Source organism: Sapajus apella, unplaced genomic scaffold (assembly GCF_009761245.1).
Source record: "Sapajus apella isolate SASKATOON/1434 unplaced genomic scaffold, GSC_monkey_1.0 scaffold18, whole genome shotgun sequence".
Lineage (NCBI taxonomy): Eukaryota > Metazoa > Chordata > Mammalia > Primates > Cebidae > Sapajus > Sapajus apella.
This window is the reverse complement of record NW_022436958.1, coordinates 20,882,543-20,910,123: the sequence shown is the minus strand read 5'-3', so window position 1 is coordinate 20,910,123 and position 27,581 is coordinate 20,882,543. Positions and strand designations below refer to the sequence as shown.

General features: G+C 37.0%; 2 protein-coding genes across 2 annotated transcripts in view; one reads left to right on the top strand and one right to left on the bottom strand.

Moving 5' to 3' along the window:
- The first annotated feature begins 4,330 nt into the window (after positions 1-4,330).
- Positions 4,331-9,840, top strand: ERMN (ermin). Its single transcript, XM_032286444.1, has 3 exons — positions 4,331-4,938; positions 5,584-5,676; positions 8,830-9,840. Exons 1-3 carry the CDS (start codon positions 4,698-4,700, stop codon positions 9,351-9,353), a joined length of 858 nt encoding a protein of 285 aa, XP_032142335.1. The 5' UTR covers positions 4,331-4,697; the 3' UTR covers positions 9,354-9,840.
- A 7,924-nt stretch (positions 9,841-17,764) lies between these two features.
- The window catches only part of GALNT5 (polypeptide N-acetylgalactosaminyltransferase 5), a 49,214-nt gene continuing 39,397 nt past the window's right edge, over positions 17,765-27,581 (bottom strand). The window contains exons 8-10 of the mRNA XM_032286443.1: positions 24,021-24,101; positions 21,133-21,294; positions 17,765-18,651 (exon numbers count right to left, since the gene is read on the bottom strand). Of these exons, the coding sequence (XP_032142334.1) occupies positions 18,511-18,651; positions 21,133-21,294; positions 24,021-24,101 (384 nt within the window). The 3' untranslated portion in view covers positions 17,765-18,510. The remainder of the gene's footprint in view (positions 18,652-21,132; positions 21,295-24,020; positions 24,102-27,581) is intronic.

Sequence of the window (27,581 nt, the reverse complement as noted above, 5' to 3'; positions counted from 1 at the left end):
GCAAGGTTCTAATAAGATGCAGTTAAATTTTGAAATTCTGTTACACTAAATCCTTAATACTTATGAGCTACCCATAGACTTCACTATTCGTTTCCTGACAGAAACCATTATTTACTTCAGGAATCTGTATCATCAGAATGGCAGCCATTATTCCACTCTCAGAATAAAAGTAAAAGCAAAGTGTGAACATGGCACGGGATAATCAATTTAATCTGATTTATGCTTTATACTAGGTGGCAGGCAATTATTGTTTTGTAAAGTAAAATATATGGCTGTTGATTTATTTTATTATGTTATGGTAGTCTATATTTCTGCAACAGTTCACTTTAGCTGGGATATTACCTTCAATTTGGAATTTTAATTCCTGAAATGAACGAATTCAATGATCCTGTCTCCTCGGGTGTGTTTAGGATTGCACATTCCCTGGGGCATTGCTCTATTCCCTACACGAGCTTCTATGGGCTATTGGTAGGATTATGACTGTCCTACGTCAGTCTGACTAGGCTAAACTACATTTCCCTGAATTTCGTTTCCTGAAAAAGAAACATGAGCCAAAGTAAACATTGTTCTGTGAGCTTGGTGGGGCAGAAGTGAAGCAGCTATTTTGTAGCTGGCACACACTGCTGCCCATCTGCTGCCTCACCTGGTGCATGGGCAGCAGCTGGGCCTGCAACGGTTCCACCTCCCTGGATCTTCCTCCAGCTTCCATGATTCCTGGGCCCAACTTCTTTGGAAGGACATTCAGCACGCTATGGTCAGAGGCACTGAGAGCTGACATGGGTTTCAGTGTGCCACTGTGTGTCCAGCTTACACCTGGGAAACCAGCTTGTTCTTGCTCTCCCCCTTTACATTTCTAGCCATCTTCCTTTCCCAATTTCCTGCCCTGCAGACTTCAGGCTCCAGCATCAGATGCAACAGAAGACATGTGGAGACAGCTTCACTGGCACCCGCTGTTGTGTAAAGTCAAATCCCTTTCGATTGATCCATTGATTGATCGATAGATAGATGGATTGCTCCATCTCTTAGTGGTTCTATCTTTCTGTTTCAAAACAATACCCCTGTCCCAACTACGTAAGTCAATGTTTGTGTAAGATTGACTTCAAGCTTCCAGGATCAACACTTTTCCTTTTAAATGTATTTCTTGCTTTTATTCAGTGCTCAGTGGCCATCTCTTAGCCATAACATTAGCTTGTGGGTTGGCTTTTCACATGGGGTTAAGATTAAAGATCAAGATTTTATGTCTTTTCCCCAAACCCTGATTCTGGACCTAAGATAACCTTAACATTAAGCATTTGGCATTGGACCAATGGAATGTGAATATTTACGTAATTTTGATTATTTACATTTTCATATGAAGATCTTTTCATTATCTTTTTTTGGTTTTAGATTTAATAATGGTTACATTTATGCAATATCCTTTGGCATTAAGAATAATAACTAGAGGCTGAGTGCGGTGGCTCCCACCTGTAATCCCAGCACTTTGGGAAGTCAAGGCAGCTGGATCACTTGAGGCCAGATGTTCGAGACCGGCCTGACCAACATGGAGAAACCTTGTGTCTACTAAAAATAAAAAATTTAGTCAGGCGTGGTGGTGCACCCCTGTAATTCCAGCTACTCAGGAGGCTGAGGCAGGAGAATTACTTGAACCCAGGAGGTGGAGGTTGTAGTGAGCTGAGATTGTACCACTATAGCCTGGGAGACAAGAGCAAAACTCCGTCTCACAAAAAAAGGATAACTAGGGCAAAAGCCAAATGATCCAGTAAACTATATAAAACAAAATGATCATATTTCATACAGTGAACATTTTTCAATTGTGTTTGAAGTAAGGATCATAGTGCAAATTCTTACATACTTTCTAAATCAGAGGTTGTTACAAATAATGGGGGACAACTTACCTCTTTGTGAACAAAGTAGCCTATGTTTTATCTGGTAGTTCGGTAGACTCATCTTGTTGCTAAATGTGTCTCATGTTGATGCCTACTTGTAGGAAAAAATAATCCTTGTTACAAATCATTTACCTGAATTCCATGATTCCCTAGGGCAACATAAAAGCATGTTTTTAAATAAAGGTAAACACATGGTTAGCCAAGGCTACAGAACTCTGGATCGTTTTTCTGTCTTTCCAAATCTGAAATAATTTTAAGGCCATAAAAAATGTCAGAGCATGGTGTTAGAAAGAAGGCAATCCAAAAATAAAGTCACGAATTCCCACAAACTCTAGGCTATAGGTACGAAGTACGTGCTGTCATGGGGTGATAGAAACCTAGGAGTAGGAGGGACAGTGAATCCAACCTTTCTCAACTTTGCTGTCTCCCTGGATTAAGGCACTTGGCAGCCCTGAGGGAATTGGGAGTGATTGGAGGCATGTCCTTTGGAGCTAATGCATTTCTATACTTTGTTTATTGGAGGGCATTTGGTTGAATTAGTGCCACTTCCAGCCCTAAGGATCTCACAATCTAGTATGTTCCTATTTGTTCGTAAGCTTGGTCTTAGTTCTGCATTCTCCCATATGATTCCACTCAATATTTTCTCAGCAGTAAGCTTACTAGTTGAATTTCTTGGGAAGACACTCCCGTAGCAGGATCCTCAGCAACTGCAGTGTGTCTCTGGGGCAGGCCTTGAGACTGCCTTAGGCTCTCTGCCGCTCTCTCCTGGCCACCACTGTCTCTACCGCCAAGGTGCTAATGCCGAATCCCGGTGGGATCTCTGACCCAAGGAAACATCTGCACACAGGCCAGGGCTGGTGCTTAGCTTCACGTGTGCTGCAGACTTTCATCAGTAGGCTTGCTGGCTGTGTGATCTTATTAGCTGAGCTCCTTCATCTCTCTGCGCTTCATTTTTTTAGTCTGTAAAATGGAGATAACAACAGTACCTACCTCACGAGACTGTTAGGAAGATTAAATGTATTATCATTTCTGAGTCAATTAGGACAGTAACTTGCACATAATAAGTGTGATATGAGTGTTTGTTAAAACAGTTAAACAATCAAACAAACATAGAATTCGTGTGCTGACTAGAGAAGGGCTGGTGAGGATGAGGGAGGGAGATCTAGGATCTATTAGAGATGTCTCCCAAGGACAAGGGAGAGGGGATTATATAAGAGTGTGGTGGTGTTCCTGATATAGACCCTAATGGGCTCAGCCCCAGATACAATTTTAAAGGCGATACACTAACTACAACTCTCCAACCCCTATTCTTCGTGCCTTTAAAAATGATCTGAAATGTATCCTCTTGGGGATAAAATTTATTCATTTTATATATATAATATACATATATATAATATATATATCTACATATATGTGTGTGTATATATATAAATATATAAAATTATTTTTATTGCATGCTACTATTTCAAGCCAGATGCTAAGTGCTAGGGACACATGTAAGGAAGTTAAAATGGCCCCTGGCCAGATAAAGCTTAGATTGTTGTTGGTGAAACAAACATTACAGAGATAATTGTGCAGTTGCTTATTTAGTTACAACCATGAAGACTACTCTGAGGGGCAAAGACAATGTGTAACAGAGTCCTGCCCTAATTTTGTGGTGTCATTAAAGAGATGATATTTAAGCTTAAAGACGGAGCTGGTTAGGTCAAAGACTTGGGCTTGAGGAGGAGAAGGGCATTTCACACAGGAGCTGTGTGGGCAAAGACTCTGGAGCCATTTTGTACTATGAGAGATCCAAAAAAGAGAAAGAATTAAAAAGGAAGGGCTGGTCAGTAGCATGTATTTAATATTTAACCCGTTTCTCCCAAGGAGAGGTTGCACTGGTCCCCTACATTTTAGCATCATGTAATATCAGTATGGAATAGAGAGGTTTCTAATTCTGATTGGGGGAGGAGAAAACTTCATGGTGATAATTTTATTAGGGTTTGAAAGGATTGGTTGGGCTTCAGTGGACATAAACTAGAGGATAAGAAACTATAGATTAAGTAAATTACTCTGAAATTGTAAAACTTTTGGCATTAGTGAGTTGGTAGAATTTGTTTTCCCCATAGGCCCCTTCTCCAGCTTGCTGAAAGCACGCCATGTAATCTGCAGCCAGAACCATTGACAGTATAGTTGTCCTGTTTATAGGTTTTTGATAAGCTGTTTTTATTTTGTAATAAATAAGAAACGATGCCATTGTCCTTAACAAAATAGCTGAGGTTTTACTTGAACAAAATCTGTTTGGAAATGTTAAGCTGGTTACACAGAACTAATATGCCTCAAGGTGGTCATTCTCTCTGGATTAAAGCTGTGGGACAATTGTGGCTCCTGTTACAGGGAAAATTACAATGGGCCATTATGAAAAGGGACAAAAATCTCTGTTCCCAGAGGGGGACTGACAAGCTGAAAGTCCCTCTCTACATGCCAACACAAAAGCCTGATTGCTTCAGATTGTTTGTTTATGTAAATCAAAAGGGTGCCTTTAACTCTGCAAGGGGGCTGGCAAGCAACAAAGAAGGTGGTGATTGGCTGGACTCTTGCTCATGGCTCCTGACAAATATGACAAATCCTCCTGCTTTTTTGCTCTAAGCTCTGTCTGGATACCTTTAGGAAAAGAATCTTGTTATTACGTACCCAAGTGAATAATTTGTGCTCTTAGAGTAGCTGTTGGAACCAGAGGACTTGAAGGCAAGAGCAGGTATATTATCAGGGATCTACTCACTCAGTTTCCCTAAAGCTCTCTCTCTAGATCGGATTCAACTGCACATCATGACAGATGTTCCAGCTACATTTACCCAGGCTGAGTGTAATGGGGATAAAGCACCTGAAAATGGTCAACAATCAATCACTAAAACCTGTGAAAAATTGACTGATGTGGACAGCCCCCTGCCACACTACAGGGTAGAACCCAGTCTCGAAGTTGCACCCACTGAAGGAAATCAGGAGGAAAGAGGAAAATTACAAGGGAACATACTGCTCAACTCATCCATGGAGGAGAAAATTCTGAAAGGTAAAGTTTTTCCCTTCTCCTTAATTTTCTTGTTTTGACTTATAAACTTACCCTGGATTTTTTTGTTCGATAAACTGTTACAGGAATGAGCTGGAGACCCCAAAAATGTAGCCCTTTATTCTACTGCGCATAGCATAAGGACTAAACCTCTGTCTCTGGTGAAATCCAGGCTTGTCTGACAGCTCCATGACTCCAGATAACTTTCTGTCTCCCAAAGCCTGAGTTTTTTCACTAGAAGAAGGCAGAATAATGATAATAATAATACCTACACATACCAAGTAAGCACTGGCTAAATGTTGACTACCGTTATTTATCAGGATTATGGGTAGCCCCACTATTATTTGAACAAAGAGAATTCAACATTTTAAAATTTCCTTCTAAATATACCTGAAGTTGTCTGAATTTATGGTGCGATATTTTATATATATATCTTATATATATATTAAAGGAGAGATAATCAATGAAGTGATTATTAAGCAAATAAATTGAATCAATAATGAATGAATCTGAAGAGTCAAACGGTAATTTTCAGTGATCAGATTTAAAATTAAAGAAATCCACCTGGAGCTTAAATTGATAACTTCTTAACTGTTGAACAATATATATTTCAAATGTTAAAATATTGGTTTTGTGGGTTTTTTCCAGAAAATCCAGAAAAGAAACTCTTTATTGTTCATAAGGCTATCACAGATCTTTCTCTCCAAGAAGCAAGTGCCGATGAAATGACATTCAGAGAAGGTAACAAGAACTACAGTTTTGTACACAGAAATTGTTTGGCTGAATGTGGATGATAGTTTTCCCATGAAATGTTGCATGAGTGTAGCATTGACAAAGCAATCCAGGCAATGACTTCAAATTTTCAAAGCTGCTGTAGGCAGATAAGAGAGTCTTAACTTATCTCTGGGTTCCACCTTATAAAACATTCCAGACTGTTCAAGGTTGAGGCTGCATGGATTGGCATAGCTAATTGGCATACCAGCGTGATATCTGTCTCTGAATGTTAGTCCACTAAGTCAACCTTCTTTTTGATTTGGTGTGTCCAAATCTGTGTGTGCACCTTGTGAAATGTAAATGTTTCAAAAATAGTTCTTTTCTAAAAGTCTACGATTAACATATAGTTTTTTTTTGGAGATGGAGTTTCACTCTTGTTTCCCAGGCTGGGGTGCAATGGCGCTAACTCAGCTCACTGCAACCTCAGCCTCCCGGGTTCAAGCAATTCTCCTGCCTCAGCCTACTGAGTAACTGGGATTATAGGTGCCCACCACCATACTCAACTAACTTTTCTGTAATTTTATTGGGGATGGTGTTTCACCATATTGGCCAGGTTGGTCTCAAACTCCTGACCTCAGTTGATCCACCCTCCTCGGCCTCCCAAAGAGCTGTGATTACAGGCATGAGCCACCGTGCCCGGCCAACACACAGTTTAAAGTAATCTCATAAAGTGATTTACTTTATAGGCTTCTAAAGTAAGTACAAAATGGTTAACTGTTTCATGTCAAAGAAAGACAGGGTGATAAAGTTAATTTTAATTGTGTTCTTTAAGAAAGTGAAAGAATAAAAGGAATATTGAAGTGACTATATTAAATTTTAAATAAACTTAATAGACTAAGACACAAAATTCTTTAGATTTTTCTTCCAAGAAGACATCTATATTTAAACAGTTTCCAAATAGCGTGTAGGATAAAATCTATTAATTAATCATTTCTTTCCTCTCTTGCAGACATACACATCTTATCTCAAAATTGAAGTCAGCTTGCTAAACCTAACCAATTTAGCTTTGCTAGGACTTTAACAGGCAAAATATTGGAGACTCTTGGCTGAAATACTAGAACGTTGCATAAAATAGTAGATTTCAAGGACAGGAATGTGATTGGCTATTTCCTACATCTGCTCCCTTTGCTTGAACACCTCTCATACCGTGTCTGCTTACGAATGTATCAACACTTAAGGTAATATGTAGCAAGCAGTAGCCAGTGTCAAGCTGTTACATTACCAGAGATAAGTTGTAAGACTTAAGACTCCACGTTATGAACTAAATAACCTCTTTGCCCTAATTTTTCTGCTTCCAATATAACAAGCTCTCAGCAGCAAGATCTCAACCTTCTATTATGTAGAGACCCTTTTAAATGTTTGATCAGGAGTCCACTGTGGATAACAGTATTCAAGGATCTTTTATTTTCATCAGATGGAGAGTGAAAGCAGTCTGTAGTTTTTAGCTAGATGGTCTCACTAGTTAAGTTTTCCCTCAATGAATTCTTTGCTGTTTGATGGAGTATGCTTTTCCTCTATAACAGAAACACAGATTTTGGTGTCTTTTATTTTCACAGTGGCAAACAGCTATAAAATCTTCAAAAAGAATGTTACTGGATTAAAACATATAAAGATGCTAAAAATATTGAGGAAAAACTATAATTTAAATTCAAAGAGTAATTTTATATGTGACAATCTCATGCCTGAGTCATGAATATAAACAAAATACCACGTTGGTTCTTGTGGAAAACAAAATAAAACAAAGCAAAGCATAAGATTATAGCAAACATTCTAATGTGTATTTGTGGATAATGGTAGCAACATTGAGGGGACATAGTGACCTGATAGCAGCTGTGTATAAAAAAATTAGGGCGTCCACCCATCTTTACTTCTAGCTCTGTAAATTTGCAATCTATTCCCTAGAGTGAGAAAAGAACAACAAATAAAAAGAGAACGAAACACCTTGGATGAAAATGGACTTGTGAGCATCTCTCAGAGAGGGTAGAGTATTGTGGAGGAAAAAGACAAAAAGGAACATTGCCTCTCTCCTTGTAGACTCTCATGGTGTCAAAAGAAAATGCTGAACTCAGGCCTGAAAAGGGGTGTAACCCAGACAGATTTCTGAGTCGTGTATACCACAGACGGAAACTTCCCACAGAAGTCTTGCAGGGATGAAGGCTCAGAGAACAACCTCAGCTTCCTTACAATTAATCCTTATCATGTTCAATAAATATCGTTGAGGATATGCTGGTATGATCTAGCTGTATGAAAAGTGACCAGACACGCACAGTTATCATTTCAGTTTTCGAAATGATGATTTTTTTCTTCCTGAAATATTTTTTCTAATTTTCTTTGAGGGGTGTGTGTGTGTGTGTGTGTGCATGTGCGAGAGAGAGATGTCCAAATGTTTCATTTTACATGTGAACATATCCAGCTGCGTCACACTAGATGAGAATGTTTTAAAGTATCTCAGGGAATATCAGTCTCACTAAATATGGTAGTCCACAACAGAGTTCCATAGACAAATGAAGTTACGTTGCTGACTTTCTTACAGATTCATAATACTCATTTGCATTTCAAAGGCGTGTAAGAATTCTGAAGATGCGGGGCCGGGCGCGGTGGCTCAAGCCTGTAATCCCAGCACTTTGGGAGGCCGAGGCGGGTGGATCACGAGGTCAAGAGATCGAGACCATCCTGGTCATCATGGTGAAACCCCGTCTCTACTAAAAATACAAAAAATTAGCTGGGCATGGTGGTGCATGCCTGTAATCCCAGCTACTCAGGAGGCTGAGGCAGGAGAATTGCCTGAACCCAGGAGACGGAGGTTGCGGTGAGCCGAGATCGTGCCATTGCACTCCAGCCTGGGTAACATGAGTGAAACTCCGTCTCAAAAAAAAAAGAAAAAAAAAAAAAAAAGAATTCTGAAGATGCTTATTTAACTGTATTTAATCTAGTATTTTCAAAATTAATTTGGCTGTGTAGTCTGTTTGTGCAAAACATATTGGTAACCCGCAGAATCACAACCCATAAAACAAGTGTTGGGAAATAATTATTAAAAAAAATTATTTGGAGAATAGCGGAGTAATAACTGGGTATTTTGGAACCTCTACATATCTCATCTACCAATTGATTTTGCTACAGGGTATCAGTGGGAGAGGATTCCTCTGAGTGGCAGTAACCAGGAAATAAGAAGACAGAAGGAAAGGATTGCTGAACAACCTCTCAAAAAGGAACAAGATGAGGACAGGAAGAACAAAGCTCATCAAGCAGCTGAAATTGAATGGCTGGGATTTCGAAAACCTAGCCAAGCTGACATGTTACATTCTAAACATGATGAGGAGCAGAAGGCTTGGGATGAAGAAATTAATAATGATGATGATAATGATAATTATGATGATGATGAAGATGAAGTTCGAGTGATAGAATATAAGAAAAAACATGAAGAAATTTCTCAATTTAAAGAGGAAGGTGATGCAAGTGAGGACTCCCCACTGAGCAGTGCCAGTTCCCAAGCTGTGACCCCTGATGAGCAGCCAAACTTAGGAAAGAAGAGTGATATCTCCAGAAATGCTTATTCCAGATACAATACAATATCCTATCGGAAAATCAGAAAGGGAAATACCAAGCAAAGAATTGATGAATTCGAGTCTATGATGCATTTATAAACTAACTGGAACTGAGAAAATCTCACGCACACTAAAGGAAAAGCTAATTCTATTGTCCCAGTGTGCATATTTCTATGCCTTATTTGAGTTATCACCTGAAAAGAGGTGGAAGTTGACTTTCTTTTTCACTGTAGAATAATGTGGAAATAACCCTAGATAAAATTCAGTCTGATAGCCTCAAATCAAAAAGCTTTAGATTCATTCTTGGGCATTTGTCTTTTAAAACGTCACTAATATAGCACTATGTGATAAGCACTAAGCAGTCAGTCCCCTGGGGGAATATGGCATAATTTGGCTATAAATGTAGCAATGCTTGGAAAGGTAGTCATCAAATGAGACTATTTGAGGGGACTATTTGAAATGATTCTTATATTTCTTTCCGTATCTTTTTTCTTATACATCGGAGTGATGGAAAGTCTGATATTAAAAGCTCTCGTACATTTAAACATGGTTTTACGGACTCTGGCAAATAAACCTTCCAAAATTCTTTGCCTTTTCTATTATCATCAAACAAGATTTCAAGTGACTTTCCTTGACATCTACAGAGAGAAAATTCTATCAGCCTCCTTCCTAGGTGTTACCATTCACTGAATCTTCTCACAGAGGGGGATGAGCAATTGTCAGTCAGGAGAATTCTGTTTGCTAAATGTTGCCTTTATGCTTTCAAACTGAATTAAACCCATTGTGAGGTTAACATGGGAGGGGCTAGAAGATTGGTGGGCAGCAGACTAAAGAGTTATGTTGGATAGTTTTATTTCAGTAGCTGAAAATAAAATCCTGTCTAGCACAGTTAAAGTCATTAAAAATAAAAATGACAGCTTTAGCACAATTTTAAGAAAATGCCCCTCTCTATTACCACATTTTCTCTTATTAACAGTATCTCAGAATAATTTTCTTTCCTTAGAAACCTGAGACAACGCTAGTCATAACTGTACTAGTTACTATGAAAATGGAAATAATTATCTTAGAATATTTTCAAAGTAGAGCGTGAGCATGTATTTTTAGTGAGAGAGCTCTGATAGTTGTTGGGAATATATAATTTACTGGACCTCAGCCCAAATCAAGATGCTTAAAATTGTACTTGTGGAGCTTCACTCAAACCAATGTGTCAAATAACGTATTGAATATTTATGAAAAGAGAGACTATATTTATATTCTTAGATAGTTGCTTCCACAATTTTTCACTGCATGCTTCCATATATATTACCCTGAACTTTCTATCACCACAGATAAAGATTTTTATTTTGCTCTGCAAATAAAAAGACAATTCCTTATTGTCTGAATGTAATACAGTCTTCATTGTACTATTCAACCCTTTGTTTATTTCTTTTTCATTTTGTGAAAAACTCTGGGTTAGTCCTCTTAGATGACTGCTTTTTTATGTGTAACATAAATCCCACATGTTCTAATGACAAGTTCTTTAATTCTTCTGGTTACATAATATATTTCCACAGTATCACATACTATTATTTAGTTGTTTACAAAACTCAAATTTGAATTCAGGATTGCAGTGCTCCTTTTATTCTTTCCAACAGATACCATATAAAAGTTATTTTACCCGCATTCTATACAACCTATAGATTTCATTTGTTACAATGTCAGTTTCCAGAATGCAGTGAGGGAAATCAGGTTTTTATTGATAAAGTTAGGGAGAAGATGAGGCAATAGGACAATTTCCAGTTTAATTTAGATCCTCTAATTTTTCTGCCCGGACAACCTGTTTTCTTTTCTGGGTTACTGGCAACGCCTACAATTTTCCACTTAACTTCAAAACACAGTATTGTGTTATCTAGCACAAAACAGGACCATGTTTCTAACCTACCATCAAGGCCCTGTATTTTGAGTTATTCCAACAGAAATGATGGATTCCTGTAGGACTAGAGATGGGAGAGCTATGGCTATGTGGCATGGCAAAGCAAGTAGCTCTAATGGGACTCCGGTACATGCTAACACGGTCCTCTTAGCTTTGTGCTCTTACCAGACAATGAATGACCTATGAAAGATTTCAGTCAACAGAAACTATTTTAGAGTATGTTTAGTTAGTAAATGCTTCATGTTGATGGATGATGCAGTGTTTCTGCAAAATAGCCCTGACACTATTCTTTGGCATCGGTGTCCATGGGCCTATACGTCTTACGTGAACGCCACGGAGTTAAGTGATCTCAGGTAACATAATGATGACGGTTGGCTATTTGAGTCTTTGTAACCTAGGAAAGACAAGGGTCTGATTCAGATTGCATGGGGGATATTTAACACTTTTGAAACACAGTTGGAACACGATTAAGAACACAACCTGGTAGCTACACATGAGGGTTTACTGGAGCTTTTGTGATTCAAAGTTCAGGGGTCGTAAGGACTCTGGTACCAGGGAAGAGGGAGAATTAATTTATTGTGCAAATGCTGGTATTTCTTATATGACTTTTTGTTTTCCTTTGTTGCTATATGAACAGAAACTAATAATAGCTCTATTTCTCTTCCAATATAAAATCTATCTTTTATATAATGCTACGTTTGAAGTCACAGAATTTTCCAGTATCTCTTTCTCTCCCTTTACTTACCTATCTACAATTTAAATAAAGAACTGCTGTGTCTGACTTACTCTCAATAAAAGTTTGTGTCTTTATTTCTGATTTCTAGACTTTATTTTGTTTAGCTGCCTTTTAAAGTTTAGGAAGAATTCTTGTATATCAGCAGCTACTAAGACAATTAATAAATGCCTCTTCAGAAATCAAGGGAATACTTTATTTTAATTATTTTGTGTTATTTATTTCAAAAAGGTCTTAAAATGATTGTATATAAAATCGTAAAAAGGATTTCTGGTAGGTAGATATGTAATATACATGAAAAATTTCTATTATTTTTTAAGGAACTGAGATACTGTTTAAGCTACATCTTAACACGAACAACTTGAAAAAAATCTCTGTAATCATCAAAGTAATACATTTAAACTATGCTGACATCTTTATAGTAATTGTTTCTGCATATTTACATGGAATAGTACTTTTGGCACATTTTCAAATGGACAATCGACATTTAAGTTTTTCAGTGTGATGGGGAAACTTTTAAATAAGTAGCAATAGAAAATTATGGAGAAGGATGAAGCATCAGAGTATAAAAAAGAAGAAATATGTTTGACAATATGAGAAAGGCAACCACTTCTCTTAAAACTTGAACTTTCATCACTCTAAAAAAATAAGAGGATTGTAAAATGCAATGTCAAAAATTATATTTGCCAATACTGAAATATCGGACAGAAACATAACACAATGAATGGGTTACTGATAACTCCTACAATATTCTCCTTAGCTTCAAAACACAGTATTGTTTAAAGACAATGAAAATGTGTATATAGTTCACGGAGATCATAAAATAACCGAGCCAGGCCATCAACACAAACACAATGACATGGGTAGTAATAAGCAGCTGAACTCACTCAAAACATGGCAAACTACAAAATCAAATGATGATTTCTAGTAGCTAACTGCCAGCACAGGAGAATTTTGGAAATGAATTTAGAAAGTAATTTGGATTTTTATCTAGAAATATAAAGTTACATACTTGATTCCTTCTTTATAATAACTTCAGTTGATCAGATGCAGAAAAAAAGTACTTAAAAATGTTTAATTCCAACATCCTTTATACTCCAAGCTTCTATTTTTATTCTCCCTTTAGCAAATGTTTTCAGGCGATCCTTTAAAAAATTCACTTACTTAATCTTTGGCTTATCTTATTGTAGCTAATACTTATAAAACTAGCAAATTTGGGGTACTTGTTCGAGGGAGAAGACGTATGTGTAATCTTAAACTGACTGGTATGGTAACAAGCACCCTGATAATTGAGAATTTGATTACTCCTTCAAGCTGGAAAATGGTATCCACAGTGAAAGTTCATTTGAGATACTTTTGTGCAGCAGGCCAGATGCAGACAAAGCTATACACCTGAAAGACTTTAAAATATCCCAAAACATTTAATTTTCTTTATGTTGTGAGTAGAAACTCTTGATATTTCTTTCTTCCAGTTCAAAGTATCAAAAAATATATAGACACATATATATACATATACAAACATACAGAATATTCACAAAAACTGATGTTTTAGAATGGTCAGTTAAAAATCTATTCATGCTATCAAAAATTTCAATCTAGCATCTAATATAAAGGCTTTATTATATAGATACTTATGACCAATATCCTTAAACTAGTAAATATCTGTCAATCAATAAAAAAAATAGAAAGCTTTTGTTTCCAAAGAAATTATTTATTACTTATTTGATGGCAATTCATTATTAGAAACTCAGCATATTAGAAGTTACCATATTTGCTAGAAAATGAGAATTTCCCCTTGTGTTTTGTTTGTGTTTTTACAAAGCAAAGATCCACATAAACTTGCAGAAGGGCCTTAATTGAAATGATTGTTCCATTAGGTTGAAAACAGAGGCATTAAATCTGCTTATTGTGATGTTATTTGTTTTTTCTTTTAGACACAGACACCGCCAACACCTGAAATAACAGTCCATTAAGCCTCATCAGGGATATACAATACTTTATATGGCTTATTCAAAACTGTCCATAGAATGGCCATTTGTCAAAAAATAAATATTTGTACAATAGGTCTGGTTAATGTTTCTTTTCTAATTGTAAGGCATTTTGTCTTGTAGCAACTATTGAGTAACCCATGCAAAAGTTGTTGCAAAAGCACATTAGTGACAATCTACACAATGAGTAGAAATAAAATATCATGGCTTGTGTTTTAAAGGACTCCAACTTTTTAACTTTTTATCTCTGTTAATGATCTGCCAGCTTTGTTTAAAGGTTGGAGGAATCAAGAGTTGGTAATATTAACACAGGAGTCATTAAAAATTTATTTTAGGCAGTTAGAAAGGGTAAAATAGTTCTTAGTGTTTTTATTCTTTAATAAAAAGCAGCCCCCAAAGCATCTTTTCTAACAGAAAGCAGCCTGAAAACTCAAGTTGCAACCATAGATACGCAAGCTAGAGGCTTGCATATGTAAAACTAACAGCTGTACCTGGAAGCCAGGCACATTGAACATGAGAATACCCGTTCCCTTTTCCTTGTCAGCACATGTGAGGGTGTCATGGCATCATTGCGCCAGCCAGGTAAAGCCACTTGTGCAGATGTTATGGTGACAGCCAGGTAGTAGCTTCATTTGCATAATAAAAGATTATGGAGCTCATTGGCCGATCTTGGCTGACCGCAACCTCCACCTGCCTGGTTCAAGCGATTCTCCTGTGTCAGCCTCCCAAGTAGCTGGGATTATAGGCACCCACCACCACGTTAGCTAGTTTTTGTATTTTTAGCAGAGACAGGGTTTCACCATGTTGGCCAGGCTGGTCTTGAACTTCTGACCTCGTAATCTGCCTGCCTTGGCCTCCTAAAGTGCTGAGATTATAGGCGTGAGCCACCATGACTGGCTGGTAAAATTTCTTTCTTGTATTCTGAATATAGGAATTCAGTCAGAGATGTCAAAACGAAGAAAGATGGTATTGTCATGTTTCAATCTCCTTCTATTGCATGAATGTCCCCTAAAAATAATTATAAACCATTAATGAAATTAAGATTGGTTGGGAATATTGAGCTCCTACACACTGAAAATGGTATCTTTGCCCCTCTGCAGTCCCAAACTAATACTAGAAGCAAGGTGTTTTAATATTGAAGAGAATGTTTCCAAATAAGTGTGGTGAAGCTAATAATACATTGTGATCATGGCACATGGTGGTTTGCTGTGAATGACAGCTGAGGGGATGTCAGCAAGCAGTATTGAGCAAATTGATGCTGGTGATAAAACACGGTTGTACCAACAACAGCTGTGTCAGCTTATAAGAGAGTAGGGCAGAAGCGCTGGGTAACTGTTGAAAAAGAGAAAGAGATTATGCAAGCTGAAAGTCTCAGAAGCACTTAGATGGCTTGGTAAGTTGGTTAGTCCTGTTAAATATTAATAGGACCACCCTTGTATTCAAGGTAAGAAGATGCATAGACTTTTTTTCTTTTTTTTTTTTTTAAGAAAAGGCAAAGACCTAAGCTAATCCAGGAAAAAATCTGTAACTCCTATCATACAGCCCCCTATTGAATAATTCAGTGCTGATTAGGACCTGTCTCATCCAGAGGTTTATCATTAGAAGTACCAAAAGACCTAATAGCATTTATACCTTTATTACAGTCTCCTGAAAAAATTTAGAAGGCAATGCTTAAGAAAATGGTAGTAGATTTCATAATAAATCAATATACTCAAGGTTAGGCCTATATAGATCCCCAACTAGTGATCAGCTTCTTGCTTCTTAGAGTAACTAAACAAATATATGATAAAAGCAATTTATAAAATTCTATTCAGGAACAAATTTGTGATGTTCGAAAACAATCCTTTGTTGTGTTGACAATGTAGATTTAAATATAGCTTTATATAGTAAGTGTGTCAAGGTAAAGTCGGAAAGAATGTGAACTGAGAAGACTGCAGACAGTTCTGTTAGGGAAAGCAATCTAACTTCCTTTAGCTGATGTACCCAAAGGTAAGTGTGTTTAAAACATAATTCTTTTTTTTTTTTTCAGAACAGAGTTGACTTCTTTGTGGAAACTATTTTTGGAAAAAGAAAGAGCCTATATATTAGGGGGGAAAAAACCCTCTCAACATGTTTTAATTACGTGAAGAGTTACTTGAGGCACCTAGTATATTCAGTTTGTCAGTAACTCAATTAGTCTTTTGGCAACTGACTTGTGTCCCCTCCACCCCCCTTTCCCCATATGGCTCTGTTTTGAAAAGAATTACAGTCATGCATCATTTAATGACACAAATACATTCTGAGAAATGTGTCATTAGGCAACTTCATCATTGTGTGAACATCAGAGTGCAGTTACACAAACTAGATGGTGTATGTAGCCTACCACACACCCAGGCTATGTGGAACCCCTGTTGCTCCTAGGCTACAGACTTGTACATGTTAGCTACTGTAGCACCATGGTATTTGTGTATCTAAACATATCTAAACATAGAAAAGGTACAGTAAAAATACCATATTATTAATATAATCTTTTGGGTCCAATGTCAAATATGTGGTTCATTGTTGACTAAAACATCATTATGTGGCACATAACTGTATCTCATGTTCTGGTCATTTTCTTATTCATCTGCAATTTTCAATTATTTGAATAAAACATCTTAAATATGTTACAAATATGCAGAAATAGTTCTTCTTCCCATTCTTTTTTTTTTTTTTTTTTTTTTTTTGAGACGGAGTTTCACTCTTGTTACCCAGGCTGGAGTGCAATGGCGCGATCTCGGCTCACCACAGCCTCCGCCTCCTGGGTTCAGGCAATTCTCCTGCCTCAGCCTCCTGAGTAGCTGGGATTACAGGCACGCGCCACCATGCCCAGCTGATTTTTTGTATTTTTAGTAGAGACGGGGTTTCACCATGTTGACCAGGATGGTCTCGATCTCTTGACCTCGTGATCCACCCGCCTCGGCCTCCCAAAGTGCTGGGATTACAGGCTTGAGCCACCGCGCCCGGCTTCTTCCCATTCTTAGTTGTAGCTTTGTTTTTATGTAACTCGTTCAGAGTTAAAATTAAATGCTAAACCCAAAGTCAGAATGAAAGATACCTAGTTTCACCATCATCTCAACTGAACAAAGGTTTATATATTTTTTTAACATATTAACAAGAATATAGTATAATTGTCCTCCAGGGACCTCATCTCAGCAAAGAAGTTTGTGTGTCTCTTTCTAAGGAATTCTGTGGAGCAGATTTGTTTAGGTCAGTGGCCCTAGGCAGTAGAATGAGCCCTGTCTCTGGAAACCAGAATTTTAATCTTGATTGGATTTTTAGGTTTTTAGGTAATTTGTCCTCTCAGCATCAGTTTTCTTATCAAAAAGGATGTCCTTATTTGTAAGACTTCTTCTGGTATGCCAAAGTATTGGTATACTTAAGATTAGAGGTTTTACTTGGATCAAATCAGTATTTAACTTTTCCCAAATTTGTCAGTGTTTTCACTGGGTCCACATTGAGGTATTTTCTCTTTTTTCCTTCATAGAGATACAAGATCCTCTTCCTTCTTTGGCTAAGTTCTGGGCAATTTTCTTAACTTTCTTCCTAAGACTTGTTTACCTCATTCCTTTCCTTTTTCATGACGTTTGCTTCACTTTATTCTCCCTTTGAAATATTTCAGAGCCCATTTTTATCATATTTTATCCCTGTGAATGCTACTATACTTAAAGTAGTATTTTATTATTTTACATACAAGAAATTTTCGGCAGCTCTATTTCTGCTTTACTCATTTCACCACTCTTACTTGGCCCTGCACTAGAGCGCATTCAATGCTTAAATGCATTTTTGATTACCACAGTGTGTTATAATCCAGCCCCTTTTTTATTGCCTTAAAAAAAATCCACATGAATCTAGGAAGTTATTGGTATCGCGAATCTTGAAAGTTGTAGTTTTAAAAGCACAAAATGAGCGGCAGCAATGTTTATACCTAGAATTAAATAAGTATTTGAAGGCCTCTTCTTCCTCACTTAGAATTTTTTCCACTGACTCGGACTGGGAAAAACCATTATGTAATTTAGATCAAAATGCTACCATCAGGTAAGATTACCAGCAGTAAACTAATACTATTTCAAACTGGTAGGAAAGGATGCATGCAGTCTGGAGGGATTTCACAAATGTGATAGCTGTGGGCATCTGAGGTCTTCTAGCCATAAAAACTCAAGAAGTTTTTGTTTGATGAAAATATTCCCAAATAAAAAACTAAACTAAGTTCTCATTGATCATCCCTACTTGTGGACCAGAAGAGCTGATTATTATCAAACACAGTCATTGGAAATAACCTCATGCTTTCTCAAATCCTTCTGTCTTCATTTCTGGTTACCTGTTAGCTTTCACAGGGAAATTTGCAGGGTGAGTTCCAGCACAGGGTGGAAAGCAGGCAATTCAAAAGGTCACTCACTTCTGAAGAAGGGCTTCAGTCCAATGTTGAACTGTTTTCCTGAGTTGTCCTTTGGTATTCCAAATATTGTGATTTACAAAAAAATCTTCCATTTAAATGCTATTAAAATTGAAAATTTAAACTACTGCTGAGAAATATAGTTACCAAGTTCAGTGTTATTTTCACAGTATTTGATGGGTTTACTATATAAAAACATCAGTTCCACTTCAGGCTTCATAATATTTTTCAAATTTCCACTTTTGATATGGCTTCACTGGGTCACAGGCAGCTGCTTTCAGGATCTTTAGAGAAAAATTTCCTTCCAAGCATAATAATTGCTGATCGTTTTCAAAAACAATGTGATTCACCTGGAAAGAAAGAGGAGCTGGAATGAGTCATAGGCTGAATTTGATAACTGTGATATAAAGAAATGAAAATCAATAAAAAAATTAATAGGCAGTTATATTTTTTATTTTTAAATAATTATTCTGAACTAAATTATTAACATAAACACAGACTGAAAAGTATTCAATTTGTCTCTGTTTCAGACTAAGTAATCATCCTCCTCTAAGCTACAAGACTTTTAAGTTCTCAGGAGGCAAAAGACACATTTTTTGACGGTATGGCTGAGAACTATGCTCTTTAAAGAGAAAACATGACAGATGGCATTTATTGGACTTGATAGATGATAACTACTTCATTGACGGTAAAGAAAAAATACATACTGTAACATAAAGTTAATTAATTTTTAAAGTGGGTATCTTTGTGAAGTTGGATTACAAAATTCTGGCAGTGATATATTTTATTTATGAGTTCCTTACCATAATCTCTGACAATTCATGATAACTGATGTCCAGAATCCAGATTAGGAAAAAGTCAATGGCATGAAAGAAAGTTCTATTATTGCTTAATATTTAGTGAATATCCTAGAAATGGTAATTTTCATGGAACTTACTAATGGCTTATATATTTTTTCATCTATAAATCTTCTCAATTACCTATGACTATGAAAAAGATGACCTTAATTACACATGTTGTTTTGAAACTTTAAAAAGTTTTCAAACAGGAGTGACTTTCATAATAAATTATTTTAAACATTGCTTCTACAAAAATATTGTCACTCTTGCTGGATTTTGGAAATACGATGTTTTAAGTACTGCCAAGGACTTGTAAAGGAGTCTCATTTTATACTTCTCTTGTTGTTTAAGACTTACAAGTATTGGGGGACCTAGGAGGTATAGCATTGAAAACTACTGAAAAACTGAAAAAAGAAGAAAGCTGATCACCAAGCTACTCATCTCCAGGACATTTGGTAGCATCAAAAGGGAAACCCAAGGCAGAAGGCAGCTGTGCAAAATGTCACAAAGTCATAGGTACAAACAAGGTAGAGAACAGGCTTTCTAATTTTGGTATCTTAAGTAAGTTACCTTCTTTACCAAATCAGCTTATTGCTTAAGAGAAACTGCTAAGCTTGAAATCTTTCCCAAGATTCAATTCTGGAGATGAAGAATGTGTTTTAGTTCTCATTCTCATTCATGTTCTCTGTCTCTCACTCTCTCCTCACCCCACCCCCCGCTTTCTCCTTCTCTCCCTCTTGACTTTGGCACAGGGAGAAGGTAAAATGTAAGTTATTCACTACACTACATGTTTATGGGTTTCCTAACACTATGCAAAATAAAATTAGCAGCATATATGCTAATAATTTCTAACCTTTCTGAATAACTCAATAATAACCATTATCACTAAAGAGAAAAGAATAGTCCATAAGCAACTGAAATATAACAGAGAAGATCTAATGGGAGAAAGGCTAGATAATGCATTACTCAGGCTCCAGTTTTGACTCTGAGCAGGAAGAAAAAAGTTGAGAAGAGAATAGTCATTGGCTATGTTGTTAAAAGGAACGAGGCACCTCAAGGAAGAAAAGGTGCTTACTTTGGGGATTGCCCTGGGCAAACTGAGAGTCTCCAAATACCCAAATATCCACTGTAGACAGTAGATTTGGTGGCCACCTGCTAGAGAGATGGTAGAAAATCTAAGAAGGCAGTTCTGAGACTATTCTCGCCAACTCCAAGCTCCTACGCCAAAGCTTATGACTCTGAATTCGGTTAAAAGTAATTGGGAAAGATGGAGAGGACTTTGAGAATGAATGTAGTAGACCAGCAATGTTCTGGTAAATAGAACAACTGGACCTTGTGAAAAATATCCAATCCAGTAACATCTTCCGATTTCTATGTTAGAAATACTCCCGATATGGCCAGTTTCAAGCTACCAATGTGGTATCGTTGAATGCAAAGCTGGCAAGGGTGCACACAGTGGCCCTGGTGAGCTGGTGAGAGCTGTCTCCAGCACAGCCTTAGGAGCCTCGGTCTCTGGGCCCTGTAGGGGATGAGGAAAAGTCTTCTCGTATGGAAAGGGGACAGAATGAGAAATCAGATTCATTCTAAAGTGCAGGACTTCTAGGAGGCATGTGGCTTCTTTTGTAGCCCACAGCCTCTCCGTATAAGCATTTCTGATAACCAGTGGGGACCAATTCTAGCCTTTAAGCCTACTTTTGGTGGTGTTGATTGACTGAAGCAAACGATAGCAATGTAACTACAAGAACTTGGTGACTTCTATTTAAAATAACTAATTTGAAATAAATTTTGAAAAAAAAAAAAAAAAGGACTTGTCAAGTCCTTACTTACAAGAGATACCCATGTATCTCTCTGAGTGAAGTTTTATGTAATTAATCCCGTTGTCACAAACACACTTAAAACTTCCAACTGAGGAAGCTGACAATGAGAATTTTGTGTCCTATTTGATCAAAAGTCAAATTTCTGGTAAAGAAGAGGTACGAATCTTTTGCTTACCAGCTCTGGATGAAAGACTGGTGTTGATTTATGCAGCCATTTTAGCCCTTTGTTTCTGTTATCACAAGGGTGCAGCCCTATGGCTCCTTTATCAGGGATGGGGGCTATACACCATTCTCCAGATTTAATAAGTCTTAACCAGGTGTAATTAAATTGTTGAAGCTGTGGAGGAATGAATGAAGAGATCACTTCAGGCAGCAAACACAGTCAGGGGCTTTGTAAAAACATTTTTGTTAGCAATAGTTAAGACTATTAGAACTATGATCTGACATTTTATGTTCAAGTCCTGGTACTATCATTTGTAATTCTGATAATACAGGCATATTATTTACTGTGTCTAATCTTATTTTTCTAATTTTTAAGTTGGATAGCAATTGTATCTATCTCAGAGGGTTGGGGTAATGACTATCAAGTGTTTAGCACACAGTAAGCCTTCAATAAGTGTTAGTTACAATAATAAAAATTATTTAGTGCAGTTAGTTCTGTCTGCCTATGGATGTCATTTCAGTGTTCTGAATCCCAGACAAATCTGGTGCTTCAAGAATTGGAACATTCAGGCTACCACATGATTAAGATTCTAAGCCACAGGTGGCTACAGGGAGATACAAGTCACAGTCCTAAATTTCTTGGATGAAGATTTTTATGCCTCCTTGTATAGAACTATCATAAAGGCTTTGCCCAATTGTAGGAAAGGTTAAAGTCTTTCTTTGCTAGCAGCATGAGGAATCATAGGTTGTTGCCAAGTTGGCATCCCCCAGTTCATAGAAACTGCTCTTGGAGAAGTTGCCAGTGTCTAAAATAAATACCAATTCAGGTAATGAGACCATGTTTTTAAACCCTAAAAATTTTTCTTCAGTTGTTTACAACCTAGTATGATCTGCCTGGTCAATTTACTCTAATGCTCTGGGTCTGTGGGAAATTTGTTGTTTTGTATTAATAAAAACATATTTGAAAAAATAGGCTTCTGGTAAAATCTATCTAAAGACTTTAACTGATGAATCATTTGTCTTGTAACTGAAGTTTAACTCTGATTATCAGTTTAGATCAAAGTCACTATGTTGGACCTTGCCACTCGAAGGGTAGTCCTTGGGCCACCATCTGCATCACCTGAGAGCTAGTTAGAAGTGCTGAGTCTTCGCCGCATCATGGACCTACTGATTCAGAATCTGCAGTGTCACAAAGTCCCCAGGTGATTTGTGTGAACATTAACATGTAGGAAGCACGGAAGCATGGCATAATATAAGGAAGTTATGTGCCACTAAGAGCAGCTAGATATTGCCTTGAAAAAATACATCTCAACTGCTTTAAGGTTAATAACTAAGGAGACTTTTTAGGTGAGGTAAGCGATAGAGCTTGCTGATTCAATCTAAGGGTCTTATTCCCTTTGAGCCTTTTTGGATGAATGTTGTAGTCACTGTCTTGGTATTAAGCCTCATTAATTCTGTCAAAAATGAGCTAACTTCCTCCACTTTTTTTTTTTTTTTTTACATTTTATTACCTAAGCAAACCACGAGAGGCAGAAGCTAAAAATGAGCAATAAGACCAAAAGGGAGCTGGGGCTTTGTGGAGGGTGAATGCTGCATCATTTATGTATTTGCCTCCCAGCATCCAACTGAGAAAGACTCAATGGTCATCAAGAATAGAACTTGGGTTTTCAGATAAAATACTGGTTACTCTAGCACAAAAAGTCCCTGCAATTAGGATTCAAAAAAAAAAAAAAAACCTAACATTATTTAATACTTTCATATAATGTGAACGAATTGTGATTTTGTTTTTATAATTTATGACTTTATTTCCTCTTTATTAGTAAGTGAAATTTATTTCTTTCAATGGGTTTTAACACTTTTCCACTTTCTTTTGACTCCTCTCTTTCCTAATTAAGGAAGAGTAGCCTTGGCTTCTGGTTTACAATTCATAGCTAAATACAGCAACAGAGATACTTTTTCTTCTAGTAGCAGCTTTGCGTTAAAAGGTAGAGATGGGATGCACTAACAAATATAAACAGTATCTCAAAGTCAAAGGAAAGGATGTAAGACTTGACAAGCCTAGTTATTACTGCAAAATAATTTCCCTACCAAAGAACAATCTGCAATTTTGGGGAACTGAATTCTACTCATGAATCCATCTTCCTCTGAGTCCTATTTGCCACTCAAACCAGTCACTGTTTCCACAAACACAGAACTGTTAGGGAACGTATGTTCGAGAGGGAAGTGTAATCACTCAGAGCTCACCTCCAGCACTGTGGAAGGAGTCTCTATTCCCTGCTTCTGGGTCCTACTCCCTCTACTAACCATTTTGCTCTGAGTTGTGGAGTATTCCTAGAGGAGTTTCTGCCGTGGATCATGGATTTGGTTGTTTCCATTACTCCCTTAAAATGCAGGAGAATGAGGGGAAAACGGAACGGAATCAGAGAATAAGACTGCTTCCTTGGAATGATTATTTAGAAATATGTTCTCTCTTTAGTTCGTTATCTATGTCATGCATTTTTTACATTTTTATCTTTGCTATTACTACAGAAAACATTTACAGAGCACTAAACATTAGGTATTGTCCTACGTGCTTCATATGAGTTATCTACCTCCAGCCTCACACCAGTTCTAGAAGCAGCCATGATGATCACTATCATTTACCCGAAGGTTAAAGAATCTGCAGAAGTTAACACGCTTTTGCAAGTGATAGTGCCACTATCCCATTCTGGATCCAGTGAGTTGGCTTCAAGGCCCACACCTTTATTCCCTTAGTCTTTGTACTAATGGACTCTCTTATTACAAGAAATTTAGAAAATTATTTTTCTATTGGGCAAAGATGAATTTCTCAACTGAGCGATGAATGTGTCATCCCCTGCACCTATCAGCTACCATGAGAGAGAAAACCACAGTTTAGCCTACCTCGTTGCTCCCATCGCAGTCTTCCAGAATGACTGTAGTATTTTCAATGGAAATGCATTTACCCAAGGCCACATTAATAAGCTAGGAAGCATAATATAAAACATGAATTTAAAAAACACATTTTAAAGTAGAGCAAGACATTCAGACACATTTAGAAAATACAGAATAGAAAACCATAATAAGGTTAAAAGATAGTTAACAGCTTAGCATTACTTAGCACTATCCAGTTTTATTGGTTGCTGTCTCTAACAGAGACATAATGTAATCTTGTAATAGTACAGCTTCAATCTATCAACTTAGGCCTGTGATCAGCCAGAGAGCCAACAGGTAGAAGCTTTTAATTAACCCTTGCCTAGCATGCTAAATAAAAAATGAGCAAAGGTGGCATGAAAAGAGTTATTTTCTTGTCTTAAGTTTATCTAATGCGTATACTAAAAGTCAATGCACACACAAGAGTTATGAGCTATGTTCCCTGACTGACCCCTTCAAGCTTTTTGGCTGCTTAAGCACTGAATCATAGATAAATTGAGTCCTTCAAAGAACAGCAGATTCTAGCTGATTCCCTGTCAGAATCTTCTAAATGACTCAAGTGAGCTACAATTCATTATAGGAAAGTCACGAAAGCTAATATAGAGCCAAGCATAAAGGCACTTTCTGGCAGGCCCCCAGGTTTTTAATGCATTTACAAGGTCAAATATGGAGGTAGCTTTCTATAAGTCACCATTTAATGCAGAAGAATGTTGATCTCCTTTCCCCCTTTGACATCCTGGGCAGGGCTAATGAGATGATGGGTTAACAGTGGAATTTAGAATTTTCAGACTTCTAGAAGAGTTGTGCAGAGCAGAATCTATATGATATGTCCAGCGAACACCTCTGGAGCTGGGAGGAGCTGAAGTCTTTGTTGCCAGGGGCACTTTTTGTGCCCTTCCTGTTCTACGATGCCTAACAAAGAGCTCTAACTCAGGGTGCTGCACTGATGCAGGCTGGGTGCTCACAGTGTTGCCAGACTTCATAAACGGGGGCTCAGTAGTTTGGTCCTCACTTTTACATGCTTAGTTTAATGGGCAAGAAAGTAAGGGACATCTTCAGGGATCAGAATATGCAGAAAAAATTAAAGGCTGGAGGGAAACTTGCAATGGTTGGCAAGAAAGACTTGTTCCCTCATATGGATGGATGAAAAACAGAGGCATGGATAAGCCAAAAACCTGGAATTCTGGTCTTTCACATAGCAGTGGAAAAACAGTTAGACCTTCAATCGAATGCTGTACTAGGATAAATAATTTGCCCATTATCACAGGGTGACAACAGGGAAGCTGGGTTCTTCTTGAGAATCTTCATTTGAGTTTGAGATGAACATTTACACCCCCTGCCTTGGATGGGAACCATCACAGACCTCCAAGACATAGAAACAAACATTAAAAACAGTACCAGGTTGATAACTACTTCTAAGGTGCCTGGTATAGAAAGATACAAAGCAAAAATGGAAGGATGAAATCTCTATCAAAAATCCTCAGAGAAAGTTATATTCGCAATTGAAAATGACAAATACGAGAGGAGACAGCTCACTGTTAGCAAATGTGGGCACAGAAGGGTTCAATAGCCCCTAGACCCACCCCCCAAACTTCAGAGAGGAAGGTGAATAGAAAGACATGAAGGTAGAAGAATCTAAGGGCTTAAAAGAAAAAAAGCATGCTGCAATTGCTCTGTCAACTTTAGCAGAGATAAATATTATATAAGCTCCTGAATTTGTGGATCATGCAGACATATTCTATCTCCAAACAAATTTGGAAAATTCTGGTTTCCACAGAGCTGAACAGGTGGTCCCACTCCAGAACTTCTCAAAATCTTCAAGCTGTTAGTGTTCCACTTGCTGCTCAGAATGTTGTAGGAATATTTCTCAAATGTACTTGACCATGGAACCCTGAGGCAGCGTAGGTAACATAGGTCAGCGCAGTGTTCGGGAACCCCTGTTTAATGGATATCTTTGTGTTTATTTTGTATAATCCCTCCAAGAACTGAAAGGCATTGGAAGGAAAGATAAAACTTTTCTGTCCCTCACATGCCCCTCTCTTGCTTGACCTGAAGATATATATATATATATATATTTTTTTTTTAGCTTCTTCTTAGAATTTACTGAGGAGACTATTTAATTGTGGGTTTTACCATTAAAGGTACTTTAACACCAGATGAATACTTTTCTTCACATAGACATCTCTGAAGTGCTTTAGAATTGTTATTATTTCATTATTAATCATTTTTAGAATTTTTCATTTTTATTTAAAAATAATTGATCCATGTTTTTACTGTAAACCACTTTAATCTTTAAAAAAAATCAGGAAGTGTATGAATTTTTTTAAAGATTGAAGTGGTTTACAAAGTTGTCCATGTTGTATTATTTCATTTTCCAATTTAGGAAGTAGACATTCCCCACAGTTTATGATAGAATTGTTAAACATTAGGCTATTTGCAAGCAGCTTAATCCAGTGCAAAAATACATTATTGGTGAGATTCTTTTATTAGCTTCAAATATTGTTGGTTCAATAAGAAAATATTTGTCCTTATTACAAAAAACAGAAAACTTTCACTGGATTTAAATTTCTACTTGTGGAGGTTGAAAAAAGGGAAATGAAACTATAGACTGCTCACAACCAGTTTAATTCAGTGTAAAAAAACATTATTGGTGAGATTACTAGCTTCAAATATTGTTAGTTCAATAATAAAATATTTGTTCTTATTACTAAACATACAAAACTCACTGAAGTCCTATGTGTGGAGGTTGAAAGAAGGGAAACCAAACAAGTAACCAAAAGATGTTGTGGCGTTTATTTTCTGGGAACTTTCCAATATTGTCTATTTAAAATAGTATCCTGCTTAATTTGTTCTAAATTACCTGGAGAAAGGCCCTAATTTTTAAAAAAGGTAATAACACTCCCTGCTGGTTGCTTCAGAAGGAAGCAAACTACACCTTCACTGAAATTTGTTTAAGGACGGTAGCAAAGAAAAATAGAAGAAATTTGTTAAAATCATTTTTTAAAAATACATGGAGGCATCAGCAGAAGGCTGTTTCATTAGGAGAGATCTTCAGAAATTTTGTAGAAACTCACACAAGTTAGTCACAGTGGAGCCAAAAGCTAGTTTTCTAGTGCCCTCTGGTGGTTAAAGTTTAGTAATACTCTTATTGAAATTCAATGTTGAACTAGGAAAAATTACTATTATGGAAATTCCTCTTTTTTTTTCTGCTTAGGGGTTGAAATTAAAAATTGTAAATTCATTTTACAGTTATATTTAACATGTTTTTATTTGACTAGTATATATAAATCCAAAGTGTCTGATAAGTTACCAGGTTGAGCCACCTAAAGTAGCTGCTCTTCCATTTGGACCTGTAAGAATGGCAATTTTTTAATACAGTACGTTACCTAAAAGCAGGTCACATATACTTACTTATCAGTTGAATTTTGTAAAAACAGAGCCAAGTTTTGAGACTAGTTTCCTGTTTTTCACACCTTTCCTGGATTTCCCTAATACTTTCAAGGTGAATAGTGTGGTAAGTCCTCGCTAACA

What these genes read in the sequence shown, in the direction of transcription:
- ERMN (XM_032286444.1), top strand. Translation starts at nt 4,698, where the DNA reads ATGACAGATGTTCCAGCTACATTTACCCAGGCTGAGTGTAATGGGGAT. An exon ending in GGAGGAGAAAATTCTGAAAG is followed by an intron (nt 4,939 to 5,583) that starts GTAAAGTTTTTC and finishes GGTTTTTTCCAG; the next exon opens with AAAATCCAGAAAAGAAACTC. An exon ending in TGAAATGACATTCAGAGAAG is followed by an intron (nt 5,677 to 8,829) that starts GTAACAAGAACT and finishes ATTTTGCTACAG; the next exon opens with GGTATCAGTGGGAGAGGATT.